Below are 24,017 nucleotides of genomic sequence, written 5' to 3' on the forward strand. Positions count from 1 at the left end.
TACCTATAACATATTTATTTATCTCTGTATTTACATTCGCACGTACATACAACACATACACACAGGGACGTTTCATTCCAATCTTATTTGATTACATCATTTGCTTTTTGTCCGATTCGAAAATAGTTAATAGTATAATCAACGGTGCGTCCTTGAGAATACACAGTATCTCGAATCGAAAAAAGTACATACGTTCGAGATTACCCCGATGTTTTTAGTTCAGTTCTTCTCTAACAAACGGAAATGATAACAACACGCGACTTACGCGTACGTAACGCGTTTACGATTCGTCGAAGGATTCTTGCAACACGGATATTTAACAGCGGAGGTAAATAAAAAATAAGAAAATGTGCTGATTCAGAGGCGAGGCGTGTGCGAGAGAGAGAGAGAGAAAAAAAACCGTTTGACCTTAAAAAGAAAAAAGAAAACGGGCATTGAAGTAGAGCTCGTAACGTGGCCGCGTCGTAATGTTTTCCACGAATAAAACGCGTGAACGATATAAAGAAACGGCTGTTTTCGTTGGAGTGTGTGTTATTCTCTTCTTCTTTTTACCTTTTTTTTTTTTACTAAGGATAACACGATAAACAAAAATAATATGGCAATGTAGCGTTTTCCCGGAGCATTCGGGCGTCGCGGAACGCGTAAGTAACTATTCTAAGTGAACGCGAATGTTACAAGGAAGAAGAGAAAACGTTAAAGCAAGCAAGCAAGCTTGCGAGGTGCGATAACGAGCATCGATTTCCAAGGGAATTTAAACGTTAGAGAGATAGAGAGGATAGTTTTGTAATCCGTAGGTGCTCGCAGCATGCAAGGCGGCGTTCCGTTCCCATCTCATTTTTATTCTCCGTAAGCACACGATTCTCTCTCTCTCTCTTTCTCTCTTTCACTCGGAGTCCGCGGAGGCTTGTTAGCGATTTGCGTGGCAAGAAAAATGGCCGACAAATGTCTTCGGCTGATTTGGTACGCTACGTACACTTGGAAATAATCTCTCTCTCTCTCTCTCTTTCTCTCTCTCTGTTTCACTCTTTCTCTCCGTTTCTCTCAAGCGACAGCAAAACAACTTGTTCGATCCCACGTCTACGACCTCCAACGATCTCTTCTCTTGAGTAATTCTTTTGGAATATCTACCTATAGTCGTGGCTCTTATGTTTATACGCGTTTGTGTGTACAGCTGCATCGCCATTGCGAAACGCTCGAGAGGTAATAATCGGCATAACGTAACGGAGGAGGAAGAGGACATGCGAGGGCTCCGAGAGAGAAGGGAGCAGCAGAGAGGAGTTTGCTTCTGACATAACTGTGACTAGCAAGCGATAATTTATGTGCATCGTAGGAACACATTTGTTGAGCTTTCGCGAATTGAGAAAAATTCATCGATAAATCGTCTTATCTAACCTCTCTTCTCCATATTATTTCGTTTAGTCTCTTTTTATCTTTCTATCTTTTCTCTCAGCCTCTTCTATTATAATAATATTCGCGTTACGAGTAAGAGATCGCTAAACTGTTGTTATTGGGTCAAGGCGATACTACGAACGTAACGAGGCTTATTAACGTGTCCCACTTATTTCTCTCTCTCTCTCTCTGTCTTTCTTATTGGATCGAAAGAACGATCGCGAGAAAAGTGCAATTATAGTATTTAATGAATCGTACTACATGATCGCTATGATTATACGATTAAATCGAATATACAGGTGTATATTCAGTTGTAATAAGCAACAGAGGCTAAGTATGCCGAGATTCGAGGAGAGATGCAAAAGGCAGGAGCGCGGTCTGTTTTCTCTATCGAAGCTTTAATCCACTCGTTGACTGATTTCACGGCACGATAACGTTGTTAACTTCTGACTGAGAGACAGGTTTCCAGTCAGAGTTGCAGGGACTTTGAATACGGATACCGGATGTTGGGATATATGCAGAGGACGAGACGCGTGGGATTTCAAGATGGACGCAAGAATAAGATTCCTGATAGTACATTAGCAAGTTTGTAGTGTTGCCTCGTAAATAGGTCATTTGGTTAACACGTAAAATGCTCGAGTAATATTTTTGGCTTAATTAATCCGCGTCCGTTGGATTATTCCCTAACGATATTTATACAAGACGTTCTTTCGTCTCTTATGGAACAAGTCGGATACTTAGCATACTTTTGGAAAAGTTTATACCCCGTTTCGAGTACGTAATAACAATTTAAAGTCTATGCGCGTGTAGAAGAAATTAACACGTTTATAACGGTATTCGTCCATTGGTCGGGCATCGCCCACGTCGACGTGTTCTGATTGGCTAACGAGTTGATTCGTCGACGTTGTAGACCTTTAATTGCCTTAATAAATGCCAACTCGCTCCTCATTTTTCTTCGTTGTGCCTTTTGCGCGCCTTTGCACGTGCGTCCGTCCGTCCGTCCGTGCGTGCGTGCGTGCGTGTACACCTACGAAATAACGAGAGAACGCCTTATCGGCCTTATTAGAAATTATAAACGACTATCCGGCCGATCTGGGTCGCGGATCGAAACTTAAGGATTGGCAAGGACTATTATTCTCTAATCGTGTCAAGGATGATCACGAGGAAACACGATGCTAGGATTGTCGCGAATTTTACACTTTTTTTTTTTGTAATATATTTTGTTAGCTTTGTAAGAAATAAGTTTCTATCGGAGAGTTTCGAGTGAATATGTAGGTACTTGTTTATATAGATGTAGAGGTTTGCGCATACGTGCGGTCGCTTTAACCAGCGGAAGTTAATTGTTAGCGTGGAGGAATGACAGGAAATCATCGGAAACCGGATGGAAAGCGGTTAAACAGAGCGTACCCTCGTCTAACGATGCTACAAACTAAATGTATACGTACATACATCGATCGGTCATTCGAAATGATAACATTTTCCATAATATCGCGGGAATGCGATGCGAATTTATAGATATCCATCCAATCGCGACTTTCCAAAATGTCACTTTTGCCTTTTTAGTTTTCTACTTTCTTCCTTCATTCTTTCTCTTCTCCTTCGTCCTTTTATTTTCTTTCTATTCTTTCTTCGTTCGAACACGATTAACGCAATAAGCGAACCGTGAAAGACGCTTTTCGAGATTCACGATGAAATTGCACGAGAACTCTCTTTCTCAAATCGGAGCACGCTCCTTCTCGCTCGTTGTCGAACGAGTCATTTTGCGAACGAGTTCCCCGTTGACAAGAGTTTTGCTCGCGTACTTTCTTTTTATATGGGTCGTCTCGATTAGGACAAACGTTTTCCCTCAGTCGTGCGTGTATCTGCGTACCTGCGTGTATCTGCGTGTGAGCGAAGCATTGACATAGAAAACTAATTTGCCATTTCTTTTCATAGATTTATTTCCGAGAGTTTCAAATGAAACTCGACTAGGCTCAATTTCCATCTTACAATTTTGTCCTTTAGAAACATATACACATAGTAGTAGACGAGAACAGCAGAAACTCGTTTCGAAGGAAGGTACGTTCGCATGAGTTCAGTTTTACACGTGGGTGTGCGTAAGTGGATCCATCAAGAGGAGACACGACCAGACCCCAGATTGAACAATGTTCGCACGAACGAAATGATCGGGTCCTACGTATTTAATTTCACTACTTTATTCCGTCATGTTCTTCGACACGAGAAAAACTTGAAACGACGGACGACGCGACAGCCTCGAGACGACTCCTCTTCTCGACTCTCCTCTCTTTTCTCTCTTTTTCTCTTTCGTAACGAGCGAAAGTTGGGCGAACATACTTGGATCCATCAGCGAATCATTTTATTTCTTTTTATCTCCTTTTTTTTTTTTATCTCTTCTCTAATAAAGAAATATATGTAAGGACAGTAGTTTTAGCTATATTGAATTTAGCACGTAAATAGGTTAGGGAATAAAACAGGTGGCGTTAGTGCTACAAAGAAAGCAGGAGTAGTGAAAAGATATAGAGATTAAGAAATATATGTAAGAAAATTAATCAAGAAACAACGGTGTGGATATTAGCATTGAATGTTGTTTCTTTGTTATTACAGGTAGGATAAATAATTAGTCTAAGTTGCTACATTATTATTTTGTTCAAAATAAAATAAAATCTTTGTTATTACAGAGAAACAATTCTACCTATTATCTACCCATAACCTGCACAATAAATAAGACATTATATATATATATCTATATATTTTCGGAATGTTATCAATGAAATTGAATCAAATGACATTTGATTTATTTTCTTATTTTTGTTTCAGGCAACAAGAAAGATTTCAAAATGTGGATATCTGTTCGTCGCACCTGGCTGGGACTTTTCAAATCCTCTCAACCGGACAAAGGTTCGTTATTTCATTTATCTATCGTTTAGAACTATTCACTCCAATTATCTTAGAATAGTAGGTAGGCATCTATAGGTCGCTTCCGATCGTTAACTCCTTAAGATGCCTCGGGAGTTATCGTTGGTCCGTGATCGAGGAGATCGTGTTGTAAAATCGATCTCGAGTTTCGCAATTTTCTCATTATCGTGAAAGTGAGGAGTAACCGTGGCTGCTGCCGCGTATGTATTTTCTAGTTTTCTTTTTATCTCTTTTACATTATCGATATCTAAAATGTTGGAAGATCTCCTCCGACGTTGTTTTACGTAACCCGTCAAACGAATGATTACACGTTTTCTTTCTTTTTTATTCGATTATATTTGTTATTCAATCAGGGACAGTAAGAAAGAGAGAGAGAGAGAGTGTGTGTGTCTTTCGACAAAAAGAAAGAGAAAAGAGAGAGAGAATGTCTAACGGATAAGAAAATTTCAAATCTCAAGCATTCCGTCGCGAGAGCTCGCTGGAGAAAGTGAATAATTAGAAGTTGCCTTAAGGCTTTGAAGGCCTTTGAAGCTTCGGCCGACGAACGACGCTTAATGGCCGTTAATGCTCGGTATCGACTCCTTAATCAAACGGATCTCGTTAATTCGTGCTTTTAATGTCGCCCTGTGCTACAAAATCTTCTCTTATCGGGAAAAATCCAATTGACGAGACTGGTTGGGTATTTTATTTAGAAGATCGAAAGGAAAAAAGTGGGGGGAAAAAAATTAAAAGTCACGCATGTGTGACGTATGATTTGTTATTTATTTACAAGCACGCGCATTCTCCTGCTCTGTTGGTAAATACTCTTTTCTCTCTCTCTCTCTCTCTCTCTCTCTCTCTCTGGCAATTTGCAGTCGAAGAAAGTTCTATTTTTGCTGTGGCGAAGCTTAACGAGCGTGTTTCCAGCGTAATGACGGCTCGTCGTCGCTTCGCAAACGCGCTTCTCTTGCAATACACGCGAGAGAGCTTGGCTTAAGCCATCTTTTCTTTTTCTTCCTCTTCTTCTTCTTCTTCTTCTTCCACTTCCTCTTGTGGAACTTGGTCGTTGCAGGCTTTGCAAAATGCATTTGCTTACGGCTCGTACCGCGACGAGTGCACGGTGCCGTATAAAATGGCGCATTATTCGCGAGTTATGTCCCGCGCGTACGCACTCTGGCTCTCTTTTCTTTCTCTTCTTTCTCCTTCCTTTGTGCCGCCTCTTTCAAAGCCAACATCACCAACAGCAGCAACAGCAACCAGCAACCTTAAGGCGGTGGTGGCCCCCTTGGCTCACCCCAATACAGCGACTTTCTTTTCTCTCTCTCTCTCCTCTTCCTTCTTTCTTCTTGCATCTGCTCATATTTTTCTCCTCTTTACATTTTTAATCTCGCACAAAAGTAGGTACCCTTTCACGACAGATGTGGGGGAGGAGGGGGAGCTTCTCTTCCAACTTTTATTTCACAAGTAGCAAACGAGTCCTTGCTATTTTACCTTTTTTTTTTTTTTTTTCAAAGAGACACGCAAGAGTTGCGTACCCTCGGTTCGAGTTTAGATCAGAGTTAGTTTTTTTTTTTTTTTTTTCTTTTTTTTCTCTCCATGAAATTCAACGGATCCAAAAGGATCGCTTTCATTGCACTGAGGTCTGCTTTCTTGTTTCTTCCGGACTACACCGTGCAAAAGTTTCTTTAATGGATAAGTTCATGCACGTCGACCTCAGCTTCGTTTCGCTTTCTATTATCTGTACCTATATCTCTGCTGATGGGTAATTGAAAGGATTTTTTCATTATTTTTAGTAACGCGAAATATTAGATTTATATTATTCGAAAGCATTATCCGGTCAACGATCTCTTTGGAAAGTGAAAATCATCTCTAACGTTTCCCGAGCCCTATTAGTGGGATTTTATTCGTTTCCTTGGCTTCTTCCTCATGCTTCGTTTTACTTCAACAATAATCGGGTTACCCAATCGCCGCGCTGCGAGAAAAAAATCGATACTTTTTATACGAGTTTTATTTTATTTTATTTTTTTTTTAAATAACTAAACCATATACCATAGTAGTACTTAATTCTAGCATCGAAAGATATTAAAGAACAGGAGTATCTCTACTCCGTGTCTCGGTTTTGTCTTATTTCTTGTTGAAACACGTAACGGTCAACCCGGTTTACATTTCGCAAATTGTTCTCGTCTTAATCGTATTTTACGACGAACGAATTTAAACACGAATTTAATCGATATTATTCTTAACCTATTCTATTAAATCGTAATGCGCTTTTAATTCGATAATTTTTTAAACAATGCTTCGTAAGTCGTCGTAACGCAAAATACCGTTATCATACATTTAACCGTTTGCACTCGAGCGGCGCCGATACGGCGCCCGGCTGATTTCAAGTTTCATTAAACATCACAACGAAACTAATTACAGAGTGTAGTATTTATCAAAGTTTGTTTTTTTTTCGACATATAAATGAATAAACCGATGATATTTTATTATTTCTATACGCTTGTTTGTTTATAAATGTTTTTAAAGTACCCGTAAAATGTCTACTTAATTTGGCCGAAATTGTTTCGAGTGCAAAGGGTTAATACGAAAAATAGAAGAAAAAGGTTGCAAAAAAAAGAGATATAAATCGATTTCGAAGGCCGCTCAGACACCTGCGTCGAAAATAAAAATGAGCCGCAAGTAGGCGTCCCGATATATATCTCTTTCTCTTTCTCTGTTTCTCTCGTAAACACTCGGCACTCGATTCGCCGCGAAATCCGTGTGAACGAACCGTCGTGAGAACGAGAAAAACGAATGTTTCTGAGTCGTAAGGAAAGCGCTACTACATGGTATGCCCACTTGGAATAAAACGAGCACTGCGAAGCAGCAACAGAGAGAGAGAGATAAATAGAGAGTAAGAGTGAGAGGGAGAGGGAAAGAAAGAGAGCAAGTAGTTAGACGCGTATTAAGGTCATCGTCTGGCAGGACGCAAACACGAAACCTCCATTTTAAAATTCACTTTCGTCATCTTCGACGGCCCTCCGCCTCGTGTCAGGTGCATTTCCATCGTGAGAAAAATTGCGAAAATCATGCGAAAATCGTGCGAAAAAGTGAAACGTTCTTCTTTCGGCCATTGTGTGTATTAGATTAAATTTTCTCGAATCCTAACTGTTGTATGCATCTTTTCTCGATTCTCTGGGTTACCCAAGAGCAAATAATTTTCGTAACTTGGATTTTATCGAACGTTTATTTCTCATGTAATTATTAAAGATTGTTCCTTTCCTTCTCTCTCTTTCTTTCTTCGTACCACTTCGTGAATCTACTGATCCGTATAAAATCGTTTCGAAACGATCAAGTAAGCCTCCTTTCCGACGCTTTCTTCTTTCTCTCATCCTCCTCCTGCTCCTCCTCCTCCTCCTTTTTCTTCTTCTTTTACGCACATTGGGCAATGGTTCCGAGTAAGCCTCGTGAAAGAATCGGTACGTCAAACGAGCTATACGTTCTTTATCCCCCTTTTTCGATCTCATTGGCCGAGAATTGGCAGGTGTTTCGTGCGTGCGTATAAAAAGCAGGCCGCCGTCGGGCTTATGGAAGATGATAATTTATCGGCTCGCTGGCATAGCACCTTTGCTATACGTTTTAATTAATATGCGACGCTTAAAGTCGGTCGAGGTCGTCGCGCGCTCTCGAAGGTCCGAAAAAATTCGATCGATCTACGGTTCGACCAACCTACCTACGATTGATATTAATTTAGATCAAATAACGGTGAACATCGTACCACACGGGGAGGGGGAGGGGACACTTCGTCGTCGAGTCGATCATTAAAAGGACATTCGAATGGTATTCCCTGTCGTTTGATGAGAATCTTTTAAGGACCGGTGAACATATGCACGGCAACTAAGTTGCTGAATTTTCGAGCGAGTGCAATTAAATACTCACCGTGGCCGATCGATAAAATGATTCAGCTTTATTCGGGCCGTGCTAACGGATCGTGCTCCTTCCTCCTACTTTTATTTTCTACCTTGTTGTTGAACGAAATTGAGAGATACTCGAACGTTTAATGTTTACTTTAGAAAGGTAAGAAAGAAGAGGAGCTCGTGGAAAGGTCTCTCTCTCTGAATGGTTTCTCCGATCCGCGCAAAGTTAAGAATATTGTTGAGGAAGAAACCACGTTCGGGTAGCTCGCAATGACGATATCGGTGAAAGCGAATCTTCATTAATGCTTCACGAAGACATCAAAGGCCACGCCGTTTGTTGTTTAGTCGACTTCCGCGTACAATCGAATATAACCTGCGTTCCATCTTATCCCAGATGTATTATTATCCTACCTATCGTTTATTTATCTCCAGTCACAAATTGTTAAGGATTTCGATGAAAGATTTGCATTTGAGAGGGTCAAAGGAATGAAGGAACAATCGTGAATAGAAATATTGTAGGATGTTTGAAAATGCGTATCCGCCGGACACGGCCGTGATCCTCGTACGGTCGGTCGTATTATATGCATAACTGTACCTGTCCGTGTCGGCGTGCTATTACCGGTGCCGATGCAACGCGAGTTACCTAGTACATACTATTAGCGATTCTCCCGTTAGGATAAATACGTGTCAGACGCCATGAAATAGTCCTAACGATTAATGACCGATTAACCTCGGCGCTGAGACACCATACACTGTATAATGCCATTCTGCTATTTTATGTTAAATTCGCTTTAAATGTCTAACTTTGAAGTTCGAGGTGAGAAAAGGGTTAATCCTTGCGTATCTACTATTAAAAGCGATACGGTGAACGTCGCACGTGCGAAACCAAGCGAATGAGTCACCGGCAAAGAAGGAGGAGGAGGAAGAGTAAGGAGAGGGAGAAGAGAGGGAGAGGGAGAGAAGGACACTCTCGGAGGACGATTTCAAGGGGGTTTCTTGGCTCTTACGCAGGTGGTTCTGCGGTAGCACGAAAACTTCTCTCTCTCTCTCTCTCTCTCTCTCTCTCTCTCTCGTTCGCGGGGGAACGCGCGAGCGCGACTCTCGATGGTAATGGCGATGTGGTAGTGGTGATGGCGTGGTAGTAGTGGTGTTACGGTAGGTTATGCCTTGCATTCCTCGCGAGGTCGACGAACCAAGACGAGCGAGCGCGCGAGAGCGACTGCCTTGCATGTTCGGCCACGTTGCCTTCGCTTCTGGCCACTCTCCACTCCCTCCCCGTTTTTCCTTTTCCCTTTCTTTCCCTCCGTCGAAAATAATCCACGAACCCTTTCCCTAGGAATTTTCTTATCCGCGTATTTTAAATCTTAGGGCAATTTAAAAGGGCCGTTCCCCTTTATTTTCCTCTCTTTTTGATACCAGGATTATTTATTTCCGAGCAAATATGATCGCCGATGACGAGCAAGCTTCGATACGGTTTTGCTCTTCGTCAATTTGTTTTTCTCCTTGGTCTTCTATAGTAGTACTAGAGAGTAGAAAGAGAAAGATAACGTCTCATTTTCTGTCTCTCCTTTTTCTCGATCGTCCTTACAGGGCGTTCCAGCTCGGGGACATTTCCGTCTTTCTTGCTGAAGGATGAAGAAGGAGAAGGAGTAGGAGGAGGAGGAGGAGGAGGAGGAGGAGGAGAAGGAGAAGGAAGTACGATCGAACGATCCTGACGACTTCTTGCATGTTACTACGTCAACTATTCGCCACGACTATACGAGACACAAACTCCAACAAGTTTATTTTCTTTTTCGTCTTGCTTCACTTCTTCGGATCCATCAAACTTTTTCCTTCTTTCGGAATCGTGAGAGCTCCGCCATTATTAAATTTAAATTTATTTGATTTAGATCATTGTTAGTTGAAACAATTATTCGATATTTCAAAGATTACAAATTTACCAATGAACACATGATTCGTCAGTAATATCTTGGATTGGCAGCTTAGTTTCGCAAAAAGGGCTCTCTGTTTTCTCTTTCTTTATCGTTCGTCGTCGTTCGCAAGACGCGCACGTGCCAATGGTAGTAACCTCGAAGACAATGACACGTCGGCGACGAGCTCGTCGGCACATGTAAATGTAACCTTTTGCGAGCTCACGTAGAAGACGTTGCGGCTCCATTCGGTGAAAGGTGCGACGTGTTTCGATTCCGCGATCCTAAGGTAAGGCCTCCTCAGCGCTGGCGCTTCTTCGCATTCGCATTCGCATTCGCTGCTGAGAAATGTCAGGTAGCCGTTTGCGAAAATCTCTGAGATAAAGTAACTTCGATCTCTTCCTCTTAGAGTTACACCTTTCTCGCCGTTCCTCTCGTAACTTCGTTTCGAAACATCAAACAAAATGGAGTCTTAATGTTGCGATATTTTGCGTTTTAAAACTATGAAACTAAATCGAATCCTTGGAAGGATTCGATTAGCGTTACATTTCGATTGGAAAATCATTTAATTACTATAATAAATAAAGAGACGAGAAAAAAATCTGCGTTGCGTAATATACACTGATCGTAAGAATAAAGAGAAGAAGAACGGGGAAGATAAGTTAAATAGTTTCAATGAGATCTTTCTCTATCATAGAAGTAGAAGATCAAGAAGATCATTTTCTATCAAGAAGTAAAAGATTTGCTCGCAGTCTCGAGCAAGATCGCATGAGAGTAGGATCATAACAAAGTCGCTGTATCCGTCTTACGACGAGGATCTCGTATTTCTGTGGGACTGTTTCTCACACGGATAAGGTCTTCGATTTCAAGTCGATGTAGCGAGTTGTGTGTGTTATATTGTTGGATGGATACACGCGTGGAGTCACGCGAAACGGGCTTTACGATACCGACACCATTCATCGCACTTCTTCGAGCAATCCCATGGAATGACCTTCGATCTTCTCGCATCCATCACGCTAGAATCCTCGCTGCGTAATCTTCTTCTTTAGTTGCCTTTCTCTCTCTCTCTCGTAATAGATTGCAAGCTGCTTGCCAGTCGTCGCTTAAATTTCAGCTTTCCGGTTTTACATTATTAAATCTTACATATTAATGAAAAAGATACTTTCTTAGTCGATGCCGAAAGATTAGTTGGTGGAGCTGCCGCGATCGAATGCATAGTTTCTTTCGAAACCCTCTCGTTCTCGCTGCGCTGCTTGCTTTTCCGTTTATTTCAAGATCGTAATTTCCACCTGCTGCTGGGCCACGCACGATTTGCATTCGCGTGCTAAGCGAGTACAACAGTCTTGCCAACTATCTACTGCGATACGGTCAATTAATCGCCTACCGAGAACACGAGAGCACACTTCGAAGGAGCGTGTTATTCCGTAGCAACGCGTTAACGCGTTCGAATGAGATTACGCGTCGCGTTATTACAACACCGATCTCTTCCTTCTCCTTTTTTGAAGTTATACTTCTTTTGGCGCATTTGGGAAAATGTGATGAGAGTAATTTTTTTCCAATCGACACCACGAAGTTTGTTGGTATTTACGATGCGCGATTTCAAGCAAGCGATTTCAAATTTACGGCATGAAGTTGTCTTCTTTTTTTTTTCTCAAGCGGGTCACCCATCCAAGTACTAATTGTACTCAGTGCTGCTTTACTTAAATGATCGAGCGGGAACTAATGCTATCACAGCGCCATGGCCGTTGACGCATAAAGTAATTCGATATATCTCCCTAATATTTAGTGTGGACTGATATCTATATTTTGATATTTTCTTTTTCTTTTTTTTATATATATAATTATTATTATTATTATTTTTTTTTTAAGTTATTTTTTTTCTTTGAAGTTATTTTTTGAAGTTATTTTTGAGGTTATTGAGGTTATGTTCGTTTTGGTACACCAAAGAAGTATAACTTCTTACGTGTGTACATAAGTATACACACCAGTTTTTTTTCCCTTTAGAATCTTTTTTCTCCCTTATTCGTTATTCGCTCCCCTTCTTCCTTATCCTTTCTCTTCGAAGCAAAGCGAACGTGGTGGCAGCGATCGCTAGTCATTAAAGTTTTCACGTCGAAAGGTCATCTCGTTAGGCGACATCGCGCTTCGTGATACCTACTCGGCGTGCAATAATTCATTGCGTAAGCGCGACTTTAAAGGCGGCACTTCGCGCTTTTACGTCCGGGATCATCGAGAACGTCCTTTAACCTCAGATTAGCTTTCTCGTGCTTTGTAATTCTAGTGCATCCGTTTGCTACTGCGATCTTCTACGATTTCTTCCCTTACGAGACTGTTCAAGATCGAAGCTCCGTAATTGAATGTTTCAATATTTCCCTATTTACGATAGATGAAGATATTTGATCGAGAACGCATCGATTATCTAATAATAATTTTCTCAGTTTAAAAGCAATTTGAAAGTGTCCCTTTTTTCTCTATTCGAGCTTACCTTTAATTGCTACTCCTTCCTATTTGCGTATTGTAGTCACGGTTGGTTGAGAGAGAGAGAGAGAGAGAGAGAGAGAGAGGATATTATAAGAGAAACGATTGGCATGGAAGGTAATACAAGTTAGCACGAGGAAGCTGTCGACAAGAAGGTCGTAACGGAAGCAAGATAAATGCGTGCACGCACGCATAGCCGTCGGTACATTGGCCACTTGAAATGCTTTTACACGCTCGCGAGATAACCACTCTCCCTTAGAGTATTGCTTTTTTTTATATCGCTAAATATTCCTCAACGAATAACGAACATTTAGCGAATAATAAAAGATCAAGAGAAACTCGCAGGATTTCTATTCTCTTAATTTGTTTTCGTTGCACTCGTCCGTTGTTATCTCTGGCATTGTCCTAGCGGCGCGAGAAGCAATGTACCGATGTCACCTGAGGAAGAGACATCGCATTGTGCCAAGGATTTATTGGACACCCTTGGACAAAGGTTTGTCACAGCAAATTATGATACGCGAAGGTACTTACTTATTTCTTGTAACATGGCGCAGCACGAAGGCGCAGAAAAGGCGTAGCAGCAGCACTGGCCTTTACAGCGCTTACTCGAGAAAGTAAGCCGCCAATTATCACCTTTCTAGCTCTTGTGTCCGAACACGAACCCGTTTTACTTTTTCTCCTTTCGACGTATAACATACACAACTCTCTGCTTGCTTTTCCACTTCTCATTCTGGTCGAGCTCGAAAAAGACGAATCGTCGTCAGTGGCTTGCTTTCTTCTTATCGCCAGGTGAAAACGCATTGGAAAACGAGGAGAGGAAGATTTTCCGGTCTCCCTTTATAATCCTGTTTGGTACCACGAAAAAGCTGCTGGCGGATCTACTTTCGACTTTGCGATTTCACTTAATCGTCTGAGAAAAGAACGAAAGAGACTGCGAGTCGTCGCTAAGTAGATTCGTCTTACTTTTCATTTGTTCTTTCTTTCTTTCTTTCTTTCCTAGACTCCGACTATACTCCCCCCTCCTTCCCTCCTTACTCTTTACTTTTCCCCTCGTCGTCTGTTATCTTTCCTAGAGATAATCACGCATTACTCGTTGGGTAACGGTTTCTACAACGAGACTACTACTACGATGTTTATGGCGCGTCACAAATTGACACGCCTTTTTCTTATTTTTATCTCGAAAGAGCGATCGAGCCTTTGCTTATGTGCTCGTAAATCTGACGTATCGGGTACGGATAAATTATTAAGCTGGACTAGAAGTATAGTCGTGCAAGAGCGCGTAGGTGGATAGTCGCCTTGGCGGCGAAATTTCGATTTACATTTTAAAGAGGTGTTACGAACTATACTCGAGATCCTTACGGAGAGTATACTATCCATTTATTTATTAACGTCTCTACGAAATACTCGCTATCTGCCAAGTGAAATTAACAAAGCTACACTTTCTATGGATTTATTGCTAAGTCATCATTACACTTCTTAATTACTTTACAAAATTCTAAATGAGAGGTGCGATGCATGCCGCATCGTTGCTCGCGAATCGCGTGTTTCGATTCATTTTCTCAAATTTATCTTTTTTAAAGATCCAATCTTTTAGATATACCTATATAGATATATATATGAGGTAAAAAATGTGTATATTAGTTCCACGTGATGTCCTTTATTATAATTTATTAATCGAGAGAAAATCTGTAAGGTCAGATAATATCTTTGCCGTAGCAGCGGGATTCGTGGAGGATACCTATTTTAATGATCACCCCTATATATACCCTAAGACTATACGTTAGGATGGCAGCTTCGTTGTATTAATTATTGACTGGACGAGCAATTTAATTGCCAGAGTCCGAGGAGTAACGGCGAAACTTTCAAATTATGATCCTCGTCTCGCGAAGAGTTAATTACGCTACTTGACATCGATCTACGAGAAGAAGAAGAAGAGGGACGTATAACGAGCACTCAAAATATTCATCCTTCCTCCAATTAAATCCTTTTACTTATTGTTAAATCTCTTCTTCGTCCTTTAACGATAAGAAAGAAAAAACGATTCGAAATACAGCGAATCCAACTTGGAATCCAACAACGACGACGACGATGATCATCGGCCGCATCGAAAGAAATTTCTACTTTCATCGGAAAGGAAGATTTCTCTTTTACGTTCTCATCGAGGACGTTGATAAGGTCGAAGATTCTCGGCAGCGGTTGCGCGTCTAATAAGAGAACGATAATAAAACTGATTTCTCTCCTTGTAGTTACGTACTTATCTCTTCATTTCTATTTCTTTAACTTTTCTCTCACGATTTTCAAATAGAAAAATGCTTATAACGCGCTTCACGCTTCGAAAAAACAACTTCTTTTTTTTTCTTCTTCTTCTTCTTCCTCTAAGTTGGCGTTGGCTAGCGAGGTAGGCGGTGCAGTTCAATTCGAACCGATTCGAGTTTGCGCCAATTAGTCGTTTACCGTCCGAATCGATGTTCGCCCGTTCTTCTCGATGCTCCGTAATATCTTTAAAGATCAAGATACTTTCACTTTACGCGCTGCATTACCTTTTATACGTTTAGCGCGTGGTCTGCGTCAGACGAAACAACTTTCTGTATACATTTTCTCTCTTAATACGTAGAATTTTTTTTCTCCCTATTATTTCTCTTTTCTTTTTATAATTACTAAATTTTTCTTCGCGAGACCTTACGAAGAGCCGAATTCTCGCGGTTAAAGTTTTTTTCCCCCTCGTCGAACGATCGGTAATTTCGAAAGAATCCTTTTTTTCTTTCTTTCAAAAAGAAGGGGGGGGGGGTAAAGAATGCCGGTTGTCGAAACAAGATCCATAAATTGTGGGTCCTGGATTGAAGAAAACGGATCATGGTTGGAACGGATTGGGTCACGTTACCGTTGAGGTCAGATTGGTCGCTTTAGCAACCTCGCCCATTTCCTACCGCAGGGGAAGACCATAGCGTGGCGATAGTAGTTGTTTCGTAGCACGCCAGGTTATAACCGCACGACGCTGACGATGGCGCTTCCTCTTCGCCTCTTTCGCCTCTTCGTCTAGTCGATTCAGACGACGACGACGACGACGAGGAGGCTCAGTCGTGAGCCAAAGAGAGGAAGCCGAAGAAGATATAATCCGATCGACGTCTAGGAAGTCGAAGCTAACATCGGGAACGTTCCCTTACCACGTTATTTTGTCACGAAACGTTTCGTTCTTTCTCACGAAAACAACGTTCCTCATTCTTTTCCTTCCTTTGTCTCAAAACTCTCCCCTTTATAAATTATCATACAAAAAACTGATGTGTGTACTTATGTACGCACGTAAGAAGTTATACTTCTTTGCCGTACCAAAACGAATATAACCTCAATAACCTCAAAAATAACCTAAAAAAATAACTTCAAAGAAAAAAAATAACTTAAAAAAAAATAATAATAATAATAATAATAATTATATATATATATATATATATATATATATATATATATATATATATATAAATAAAAAAAAGAAAAAGAAAATATCAAAATATAGATATCAGTCCACACTAAATATAAGGGAGATATATCGAATTACTTTATGCGTCAAACGTCATGGCGCTGTGATAGCACTAGTTCCCGCTCGATCATTTAAGTAAAGCAGCGCTGAGTACGATTAGTACTTGGATGGGTGACCCGCTTGAGAAAAAAAAGAGCACGGAGCTTAGATAGAAGGAGCACGCACGGCATAGGGCATTTGGTATAAAATGTGTCCCCAAAAACAGCATCAAATAACATGTACATATTTTCACCACCAGAGTAGCGCAACGGGCAAGTAAATCTCTGTGACGTCACAAAAAACCGTTGAGATTTTATTTATTTCAACATTATTTTTTAATTGTTAATTATTTATTTGAAAATCTGTAAACATTGGAATTGTAGGTTAAGTATAGCTTACTCTGTGTTATAATATTTTTAACCGCTAAATTTAAAAACTGGTTCGAGGCAGTTGCAGCGCACTCTGTAATGAAACTTTATTTGCTCTACTTTTCGGGGACACTTCTGATACTATACGTTCGTGCTCCTTCTATCTAAGCTCCGTGAAAAGAGGAAGAAGAAGAAGATAACTTCATGCCGTAAATTTGAAATCGCTTGCTTTGCATCGTTAAATACCGACAAACTTCGTGGTGTCGATCGGAAAAAAAAAATCACTCCCATCACATTTTCCCAAACGCGCCAAAAGAAGTATAACTTCAATAATTGTTTATTATAGCACTAAAGTAAAATTAGGATCAAAACGAGAGACTACTATATAGTTGACTACTCAAGTATCTTGTTCATCCAGGAAGCACGTCCCGAATGACCATTGATATGTAAGACAAACTTCTTGATCCGTGGGCGATGCGAAATGATCGTCGCTATATCCGGAAGAAGGTGCGGTAGGTCAGCGTTCCGAAGCGCGCACCGCATGGATCAATCGATCCGTCGATCTACCAAGGATCCATCCCCCCCCCTCCTCCTCCTCCTCCTGTATCATTCCGCAGAGAAGAACGCATCGAGAGACGGCGGACGTGACTCGAATCTATTTTACTTTCAAAGGAATACGATCTAATCATGAAAAATACGTGTCTTATCGAATAGTATTTGTCCTGCCATTTTTTCTCCCAAAGACTATTAAAGGACACTCTGATTCTTCCGTATTCCAAATGGCGACAAGTGGTACCGCGATAACGCCCTAACGGTTCGCGGTTTATTATCTTTTGGCACGCGACACAAAGAAGCCTCGATCGAATCCGCTCGTCGAGAGAGAGAGAAAGAAAGAAAGATGGATGTGTACGAGGGTTAGGTCTGTAAAAGTAGGTATAGTTAGAATTACAGCAGACGTTAGACGAGGAAGAGATTACAGAGTCCAAAGTTCCGCGCTTTCTCTTCTACACACCGTGTCTCAATTCTCTTCCTCTCTTTCTTTCGCAGTGCATTGTTCGCCACAACGATGTCTTGTTTCTTCGTCTTTTACGTCCTTTACGTTTTCCTTCTGCTTCTTCTTCTTCTTCTCTTCCACTGTCCTTCTCCTCCTCCTCCTCCTCCTTCTCCTCTTCTTCTTCCTCTTCCTTCAGCGAAGAGAAGATCTTCCCACGCACGTGCCAGGGCCCCTCGTACGAGTTCACCGAGGCCTGGTGAATAATTACCAGATAAAGATACCGCCGTTCTGTGTAGGCCGAACGTCTCCTTTCTTCTTCTTCTCTTTCCCTCCCCCCTACCCCCCTTCCCTCTCTTTCTATTCTGCATCAGATGATTTTGCAACGGTACATAGATGCCTATTCGACAACATACGACGAAGTATCCCTCCGATGACCACTATCGAACTGTATCCACGAGGAAGTTATCTCTTTTTCTATTCTCTGAATGCGAGGATAATGAAAAGATAAGGAGAAAGAAAATAGCCAAGTCCAATCCTCCATTTTATTGTCTTCCATACCGCGTTCGTGTCAGGAGCGATGATTCGGCACTCATCGTCGAGAGAAAACCTCTCGTTGTATCTCGTCATAAATTAAAATGCCGGCTTTCTATGTGGTCGTATTTTTACTTTTTTTTTTCTTTCTTTCTTTTTTTTTTTACGAGGGATCATAAAATTTGGAAAATGCGAGAAGAAGCATGTGACGTTTAAGATGAGTAACGAAGACTCGTAGGAAACTCAGCATCGCAGGTGGCATTGAAAGGGAAATCGTGACGACCTGCCAGGATGGTGGTTCATGCCATCGTTCCTACCATTCTTTTCTCTTTCGACTTTGTTTCTAATTAACGGCTACCTCGTGCTAATTACCCAGCTAGCGCGTCGGTAAACCACAGAGATTCTTCCTTGGCTTGTGACTCGAACAAGTACCTACCTACGTACTCCTCCTTGCTCTTTCTTCTAGAATAGTTTTCTCTCGGAGCTGTAATTACGATTTCGTGGAAGATCGCCGTACTTACTTGCCTAGAGAAAAAGAGATAAAGAGAGAGAGAGAGAAGAAGAAAAAAAAAGTGAGAGTGGAGTTTTCGCGGTACGAGTCTAAACGCCGATAGACACGTCCCTCTGCCAATCTTTATTAACCTTTCACTCGGTTGTTATTTTCTTTATTTCTGTTTCAGAGATGGCAAAGAAGATGGTTCGTTCTTTACGACGACGGAGAGTTGACTTATTCGGTCGACGAGCACGTAAGTACCTACTCGCATCGACTTATAATTCAAAGTACGCTAAGACGAATCGAATCCCTTTAAGGGCACCGTCTCTCTCTCTAAGAACCACTCCAAGCGCCTTTCGTGTTCACTCGAAAATCCACTTTACCGCTGACAAATCCGTTTATCGTCTTGATACGGATTCATTCAACTCTCTTATTCCGTTATTTTCAACTGTCGCTGAGAAAAATGACACGGGTCAGCGTAACGTTTGGAAATGCATCATTCTTTTTAATTAATTATACGAGGCTAAGTTTTTTTCTTTTTATTTTTCATTTACGTTTTCGAATATATTTAACATAAAATTAGGAAAATTATTTAATAATTTTCTTCTTCTTCTTCTTCTTCTTCTTCATTCTTTAGTTTAGGCAAGTTGCCTGTTTCGTAACGACGTTTTTCTGCCTATTGCACTGTTAAATTGTCGCACCATCGTTTTCGTGGGCGCCCCGTGCTTCTGCGGCCAACCGGTGACTTATCCCGTGCAATTCTGACAATTCTTCTGTTGTCCATTCTGTTAATATGTTCGTTCCATTCTTTTTTTTTTTTAGTATCCATTCGTTAATGTTCTCCACTTTGTATGTTCTTCTTATATCTTCACTTCTCTCTCGGTCCAGTAGTGTTTTTCCCAGAGTTTTAATAATTTTAAAACTTTTAATTATTTAAATATTTCCTTTCCTTAGAAAAGGAAATATCCGATAAGAAGTTTCTCATTAAGGATAATATTTAACTTTACGTCCGAGTTTTTTTTTTCTTTTTTTTTGGAATAGAATATTAAACGGTATGTTGTTCGTTAACCTGGCGCCTTCTGCCAACAATCATTTTCATGGAATTCCCTTCCGCCCTCGGTAGAAGAAATGGAATGCGAGAGGAAGAAAGAGAGAAAGCGAGAAGAATGAAGCCGACGGTCACGTATTATCATTGAAGTATCATGAACTGTCAGACTTCTAACTTTATAGCCAGGCAGTGAATCAAAAGCTGCCCCGCCAAGTGGCTTCCTCGGAACGTAGAAGCGTCAAAGGTCGAAGTCAATTGTGCTCGACTGACAGGCCGGTTCGCGCTTCCCGACTCCCCACGATCTCTTCGTCCTATCTTTCTACCTTGGCCAAGAGGAAGATACCTAGTGGTTCGTCCATGCGTGATAACATTTCCTCTTCCTAATGTCGATGCTTGCTAAAGAACGTATTATCAACGATATTGATTTAAGTGGGGGAAATACGTGTAAAACGATCTTTTCATTATGATTTTCATGAATTTTTTTAACGTATTAAAAGTTTATGTTATGTATTAATATTACAAGGTCATTTATATTCATGAGAACATATTCCGAAATTTTTCAAGATTTATCTCGAAAACTAGCGGAGATATCAGCTTTCACGCATTTTAGGTTTTTATCCGATTGAAGCAATTTGTGTACACCTTGGAAGCCACGATTTTAATCAGAAATTAATTACAAAGCAAAATTACTTTTTTTATATATGTATCTTCTATTTGAACCTCATTTCCCTAGAAAAAAATGAAAATTTGTATTTTTTAGAGGGGTGTGAACATAAAGCATGACTTATTACAATTTTTTCATGTATTGTTCATTATAAAAAAAATACATTAAACAAAGATATCGTTTACGATTCAGGTTCAAATAGAGCGTAATTATATAAAGAAACTATATTCCAAATTTCAAAATGATTGGTTAAAAACTTTGTATGCTAGAGTGTACACAAATCCGAAAATAGCGTTTGAAAAAAGCTCGACCGTTCCGTATTACATGCATCGCGTTCCGACATTTGAACGACTTGGATTTTTGACTTCAAATTTTATGACTATATTTTTAAATAATTTTACAAGCGATTTATAAAAAAAAAAAATTAAATTTATTAAAGCCTCTACACGTATTTCCCCCCTAAATTTCGCTTCGTACAATTTTTAAATTGTTGACGTGCGTGCTTCTTTGTTTCGCTTAAAGCGCGATTTCCCGGAACAAGGAAAAACGGAAACTACTATCGTCCTCTTCCCTATGCTAGTCAATGATACGGACAAGAAGAAGAAGAAGAAGAAGAAGAGAGAAAGAGAGAGGAGTAAAAAATAGACCCCTCTTTCTCTAAGTGCACATGTCTATGGTACTTCTGAACCTAAATTCTTTCGCATGAACTTTTTCAAAGTTTCAAATATCATAAGTCAAGAGACACTCGAGAACAATTCGTTCCATAACGATTAATTCTCTTCCTTTTCTCATTTTACCGGTCGAAGATCTATTTGATATTCCAAACTCTCCTAAGAAGGAAGCCCTATTGTTTGTAAGACCGATGCAAACGTCTCTAATCTCTTTCGAGTCATTTCGAGTTATTAAGAAGATAAGTCCGAGCGCGTATGGGGAATCCGACAGGTCGTTTCTCTTTCTCCGTCTGTTATCTCTGTCATTATCCTTCTAAGGCAACTGAGGGAGATCGCTTTGCCACCGTAGGTCTCATTCCTTTCGGCTATCTCAATCGCGCGAGTCCGTATTTCTGATATTCCGTAAAGTTGTGTGTATTTTTTTGTATTGGTCGACCTTGGCTTGTCCTCTTGCTAGTAGTAGTAGTAGAAGTATCAGCAGCAGCAGTAGCAGCAGGTCCTTGGAGGCGTGGTTAGCTCGAAATCGTCATCTCGGCATCGCGAGGTCGCACAAAACTCGCAAAAAGGAAATAGACTATCTTGTTTGCGTGGTGCAAAAGAAGTTCACCTCGAGACACCTTTTCTCACAGTCGTCTTTCTCTCTCGTACACGCGTGTACGTAGTAGTATGCGTATATGCACGCACATCTCTTTGGCGCCTTGTGCTCATTCTCCGAGATGAAATCTGTTGTGATCCTTGATTTCCTGGGCGTTCGAGTTCTTGTAACAGATCCAATATTTCTATTCCATCTTTGAATCCAAAATTGCAATTACCTTCCTCTTGTATCCGTATACCTTGCAATAAAATGTATTACAATTGATCATCCGTCGTATTAAAAAGAATACTACGGAACAGGAAATGTCTTTGTTGCATTCGTGGAAGAAGAACAAGACGAGATGCGTTTCGTGGTCCGTGTTTGTTGAGCGTGCGAGCGATAAAATTTTGTCGTCTTTGCTTGTACCACAAAGTGACTCGAAGATAACAGAAAGTTCTACCGTTAGCGGAGATATGTGGACGCCTGTCTCCATTATCCAGCTGTTCAACCTGCTCGCTTGCAATCAGCCTTTCGAAGGAGATCTCGAGGAGGTCTTCGAAGGAGTGCTTTAAACTAGACTAAACGGAGCACGGCTTGTTGGCTACATTTAATGGTACCTCTCTTGCATCTCTCTATCTTTCTTACTTACTTAGATCGTTCGCCCTTTTCGCGTAGTTGCTGTTGTCGTCGTCGTCGTCGTCGTAGTAGTTAACAGTTAGTCGGAACACGGAAGCTGCACCTTTACGATTTAATGGAACGCGATGGAGGCCGAAGGAGAGGAGGACTCGTTGAAATTGAGCCTGGAGATGAATGCCACTACGAGTTTTGAGCTATAACGACCGGTTTAATGGCTGGCTTAGATTCATTGTATCGGAGCACGCTTCGGTGCTTAAGCCTCGAGAGAGGTACTTACTTCCAAAGTAAGTATGCGAGAGCTCTGATCAACGACTCTGTTTACTTACGTGCAACGCCTGTGTCCAGTTAGGTTTCACTCGATCTCTCGGCACTATGGCAGCCTTGCGTTAGCAGCCTTGCGTTTCTAGCTGCGGAATGTTCGCTGTTCGCTTCGGTATTCTCTCGACAATTCGACGCTTCGAGAACGAGCGCTATTCAAAGGAGAGACCTTACAACGAAATCTTTTTAGATACGTTCCATCTAGAAATTCTTTAGACATTTTTCCTCTGCGCATTCCGTAGAAGAAAAGAGAGAGAAAGAGAGAGAGAGACTTATCGACGCCAATGACGAAAAGAAGCGAAGACTCGAAACCGATAGTCCCATCCCCTAAGGAGAGCGGCTCAAAAACTCATTTCGAAAATTCCTCGGGGAGAGGTATGTAATTATCTGGGAATAATGGACACCCTAGGCGGTCTGGGTAATTTTCGTCCACTCAAATCCATCCCAAGGGAATCAGTTGAAATATGACGGCCATTTAATTGTCTTCTTATGAGTTAGACTAACAATAAGTTGTCGTTCATCCTTTTCTAACGTTCTACGAATAATCATTTCTCTTTTTACATAGTACGTTTCTTTTAATAGTATTTAATAATGGAGAATACATTTCATTTCGCAAAGTATAGTTCATCGGTCGTAGCAACAATTGAAACAAACGCGCTCGTTAAAAATGATAATACGAATGGATGAAACGTGGTAGTAGTTTGTAATACTTTAATCCGGTGTAAGTCAACACTTGGATAATTTATTACCGGTGTAAAAACGAGACGACGGTGCACAGTTGTCCCAAATCCCGAAAAAGTGGCCAAGAGATGAAGTTCTTTGACTGTCTGGAAAATTAATATTTGAGGGCAATTGGGGTTGATGATTATGAATCTGATATTACTTTTTTAAAAACAAAATGGCTTACAGAAAATGACAGATATTTTCATTAACAATTGATTAAATCTTTTTTAAAATTAGTATATTGGGGTTTTTGAGATCGTTGATTACGAAACTGATATTATTTTATTGAGAAACCAAATAATAGGCTAAAAATGGCAGATAAATATCATTAAAAAGTGATTGAAGTAATTGAAAAAAAAAAATTTTTTTTTAATTTTTATTCTAAATCTTTTCTGTAAAAAATGTGTAACAATGTAAACAATGTTTAATTTTTAAAATGTTTTTTTTTTTAGTATTATTTATTTACTACCTTATATTTTATTCATGTATAATTATATTTATATTGCGGATAAAAGCTACACTTGTGTCTATTTGTGGCTATTTTTTAGATTATTTATTAAGTAAAGCTTCACTAAACAATTAAAACCCAATTAGAGTGTGCAATGCTCTCCAATATGTAACTTTAAGCTTGTTTGACAAAATATTTCTCACAGAGCATCAGCGAAAATCAGCAATATACTCTACATTAGCAATTACATTTGTTCTTTATGTTAATTTTAAATAACGTAATTCAATTATATTTACTGCCAGACGAAGATTCCATATTCATATGTTTAGATCGAACAAATATTAACTGCACTTTACGCGTTTAAATTAACCGTAATTTTCATGGTGCATCGAGTCACAAATGCGATGCGCTCTACGCTCACGTTTCAACTGATAATTTACAGATGTGCATAAGCACTTACCCATAAC

The 24,017-nt window shown here is 40.3% G+C and overlaps 1 protein-coding gene and 1 long non-coding RNA gene across 4 annotated transcripts in view; both read left to right on the plus strand.

The window, feature by feature from the left end:
• The window catches only part of LOC122517181 (protein outspread), a 71,338-nt gene that overhangs the window by 17,095 nt on the left and 30,226 nt on the right, over positions 1-24,017 (plus strand). For all 3 annotated transcript variants that reach the window (XM_043635602.1, XM_043635603.1, XM_043635604.1), the window contains exons 2-3: positions 4,207-4,287; positions 18,656-18,721. In XM_043635602.1, the coding sequence (XP_043491537.1) occupies positions 4,207-4,287; positions 18,656-18,721 (147 nt within the window). The remainder of the gene's footprint in view (positions 1-4,206; positions 4,288-18,655; positions 18,722-24,017) is intronic.
• LOC122517183 lies at positions 3,772-4,132 on the plus strand. The gene is made up of 2 exons (XR_006303739.1): positions 3,772-3,993; positions 4,068-4,132. It is a non-coding gene; the product is annotated as an uncharacterized LOC122517183 (long non-coding RNA).

The sequence above is a fragment of the Polistes fuscatus genome, unplaced genomic scaffold (assembly GCF_010416935.1).
Source record: "Polistes fuscatus isolate 324 unplaced genomic scaffold, CU_Pfus_HIC Scaffold2, whole genome shotgun sequence".
NCBI classification, from domain to species: Eukaryota; Metazoa; Arthropoda; class Insecta; order Hymenoptera; family Vespidae; genus Polistes; species Polistes fuscatus.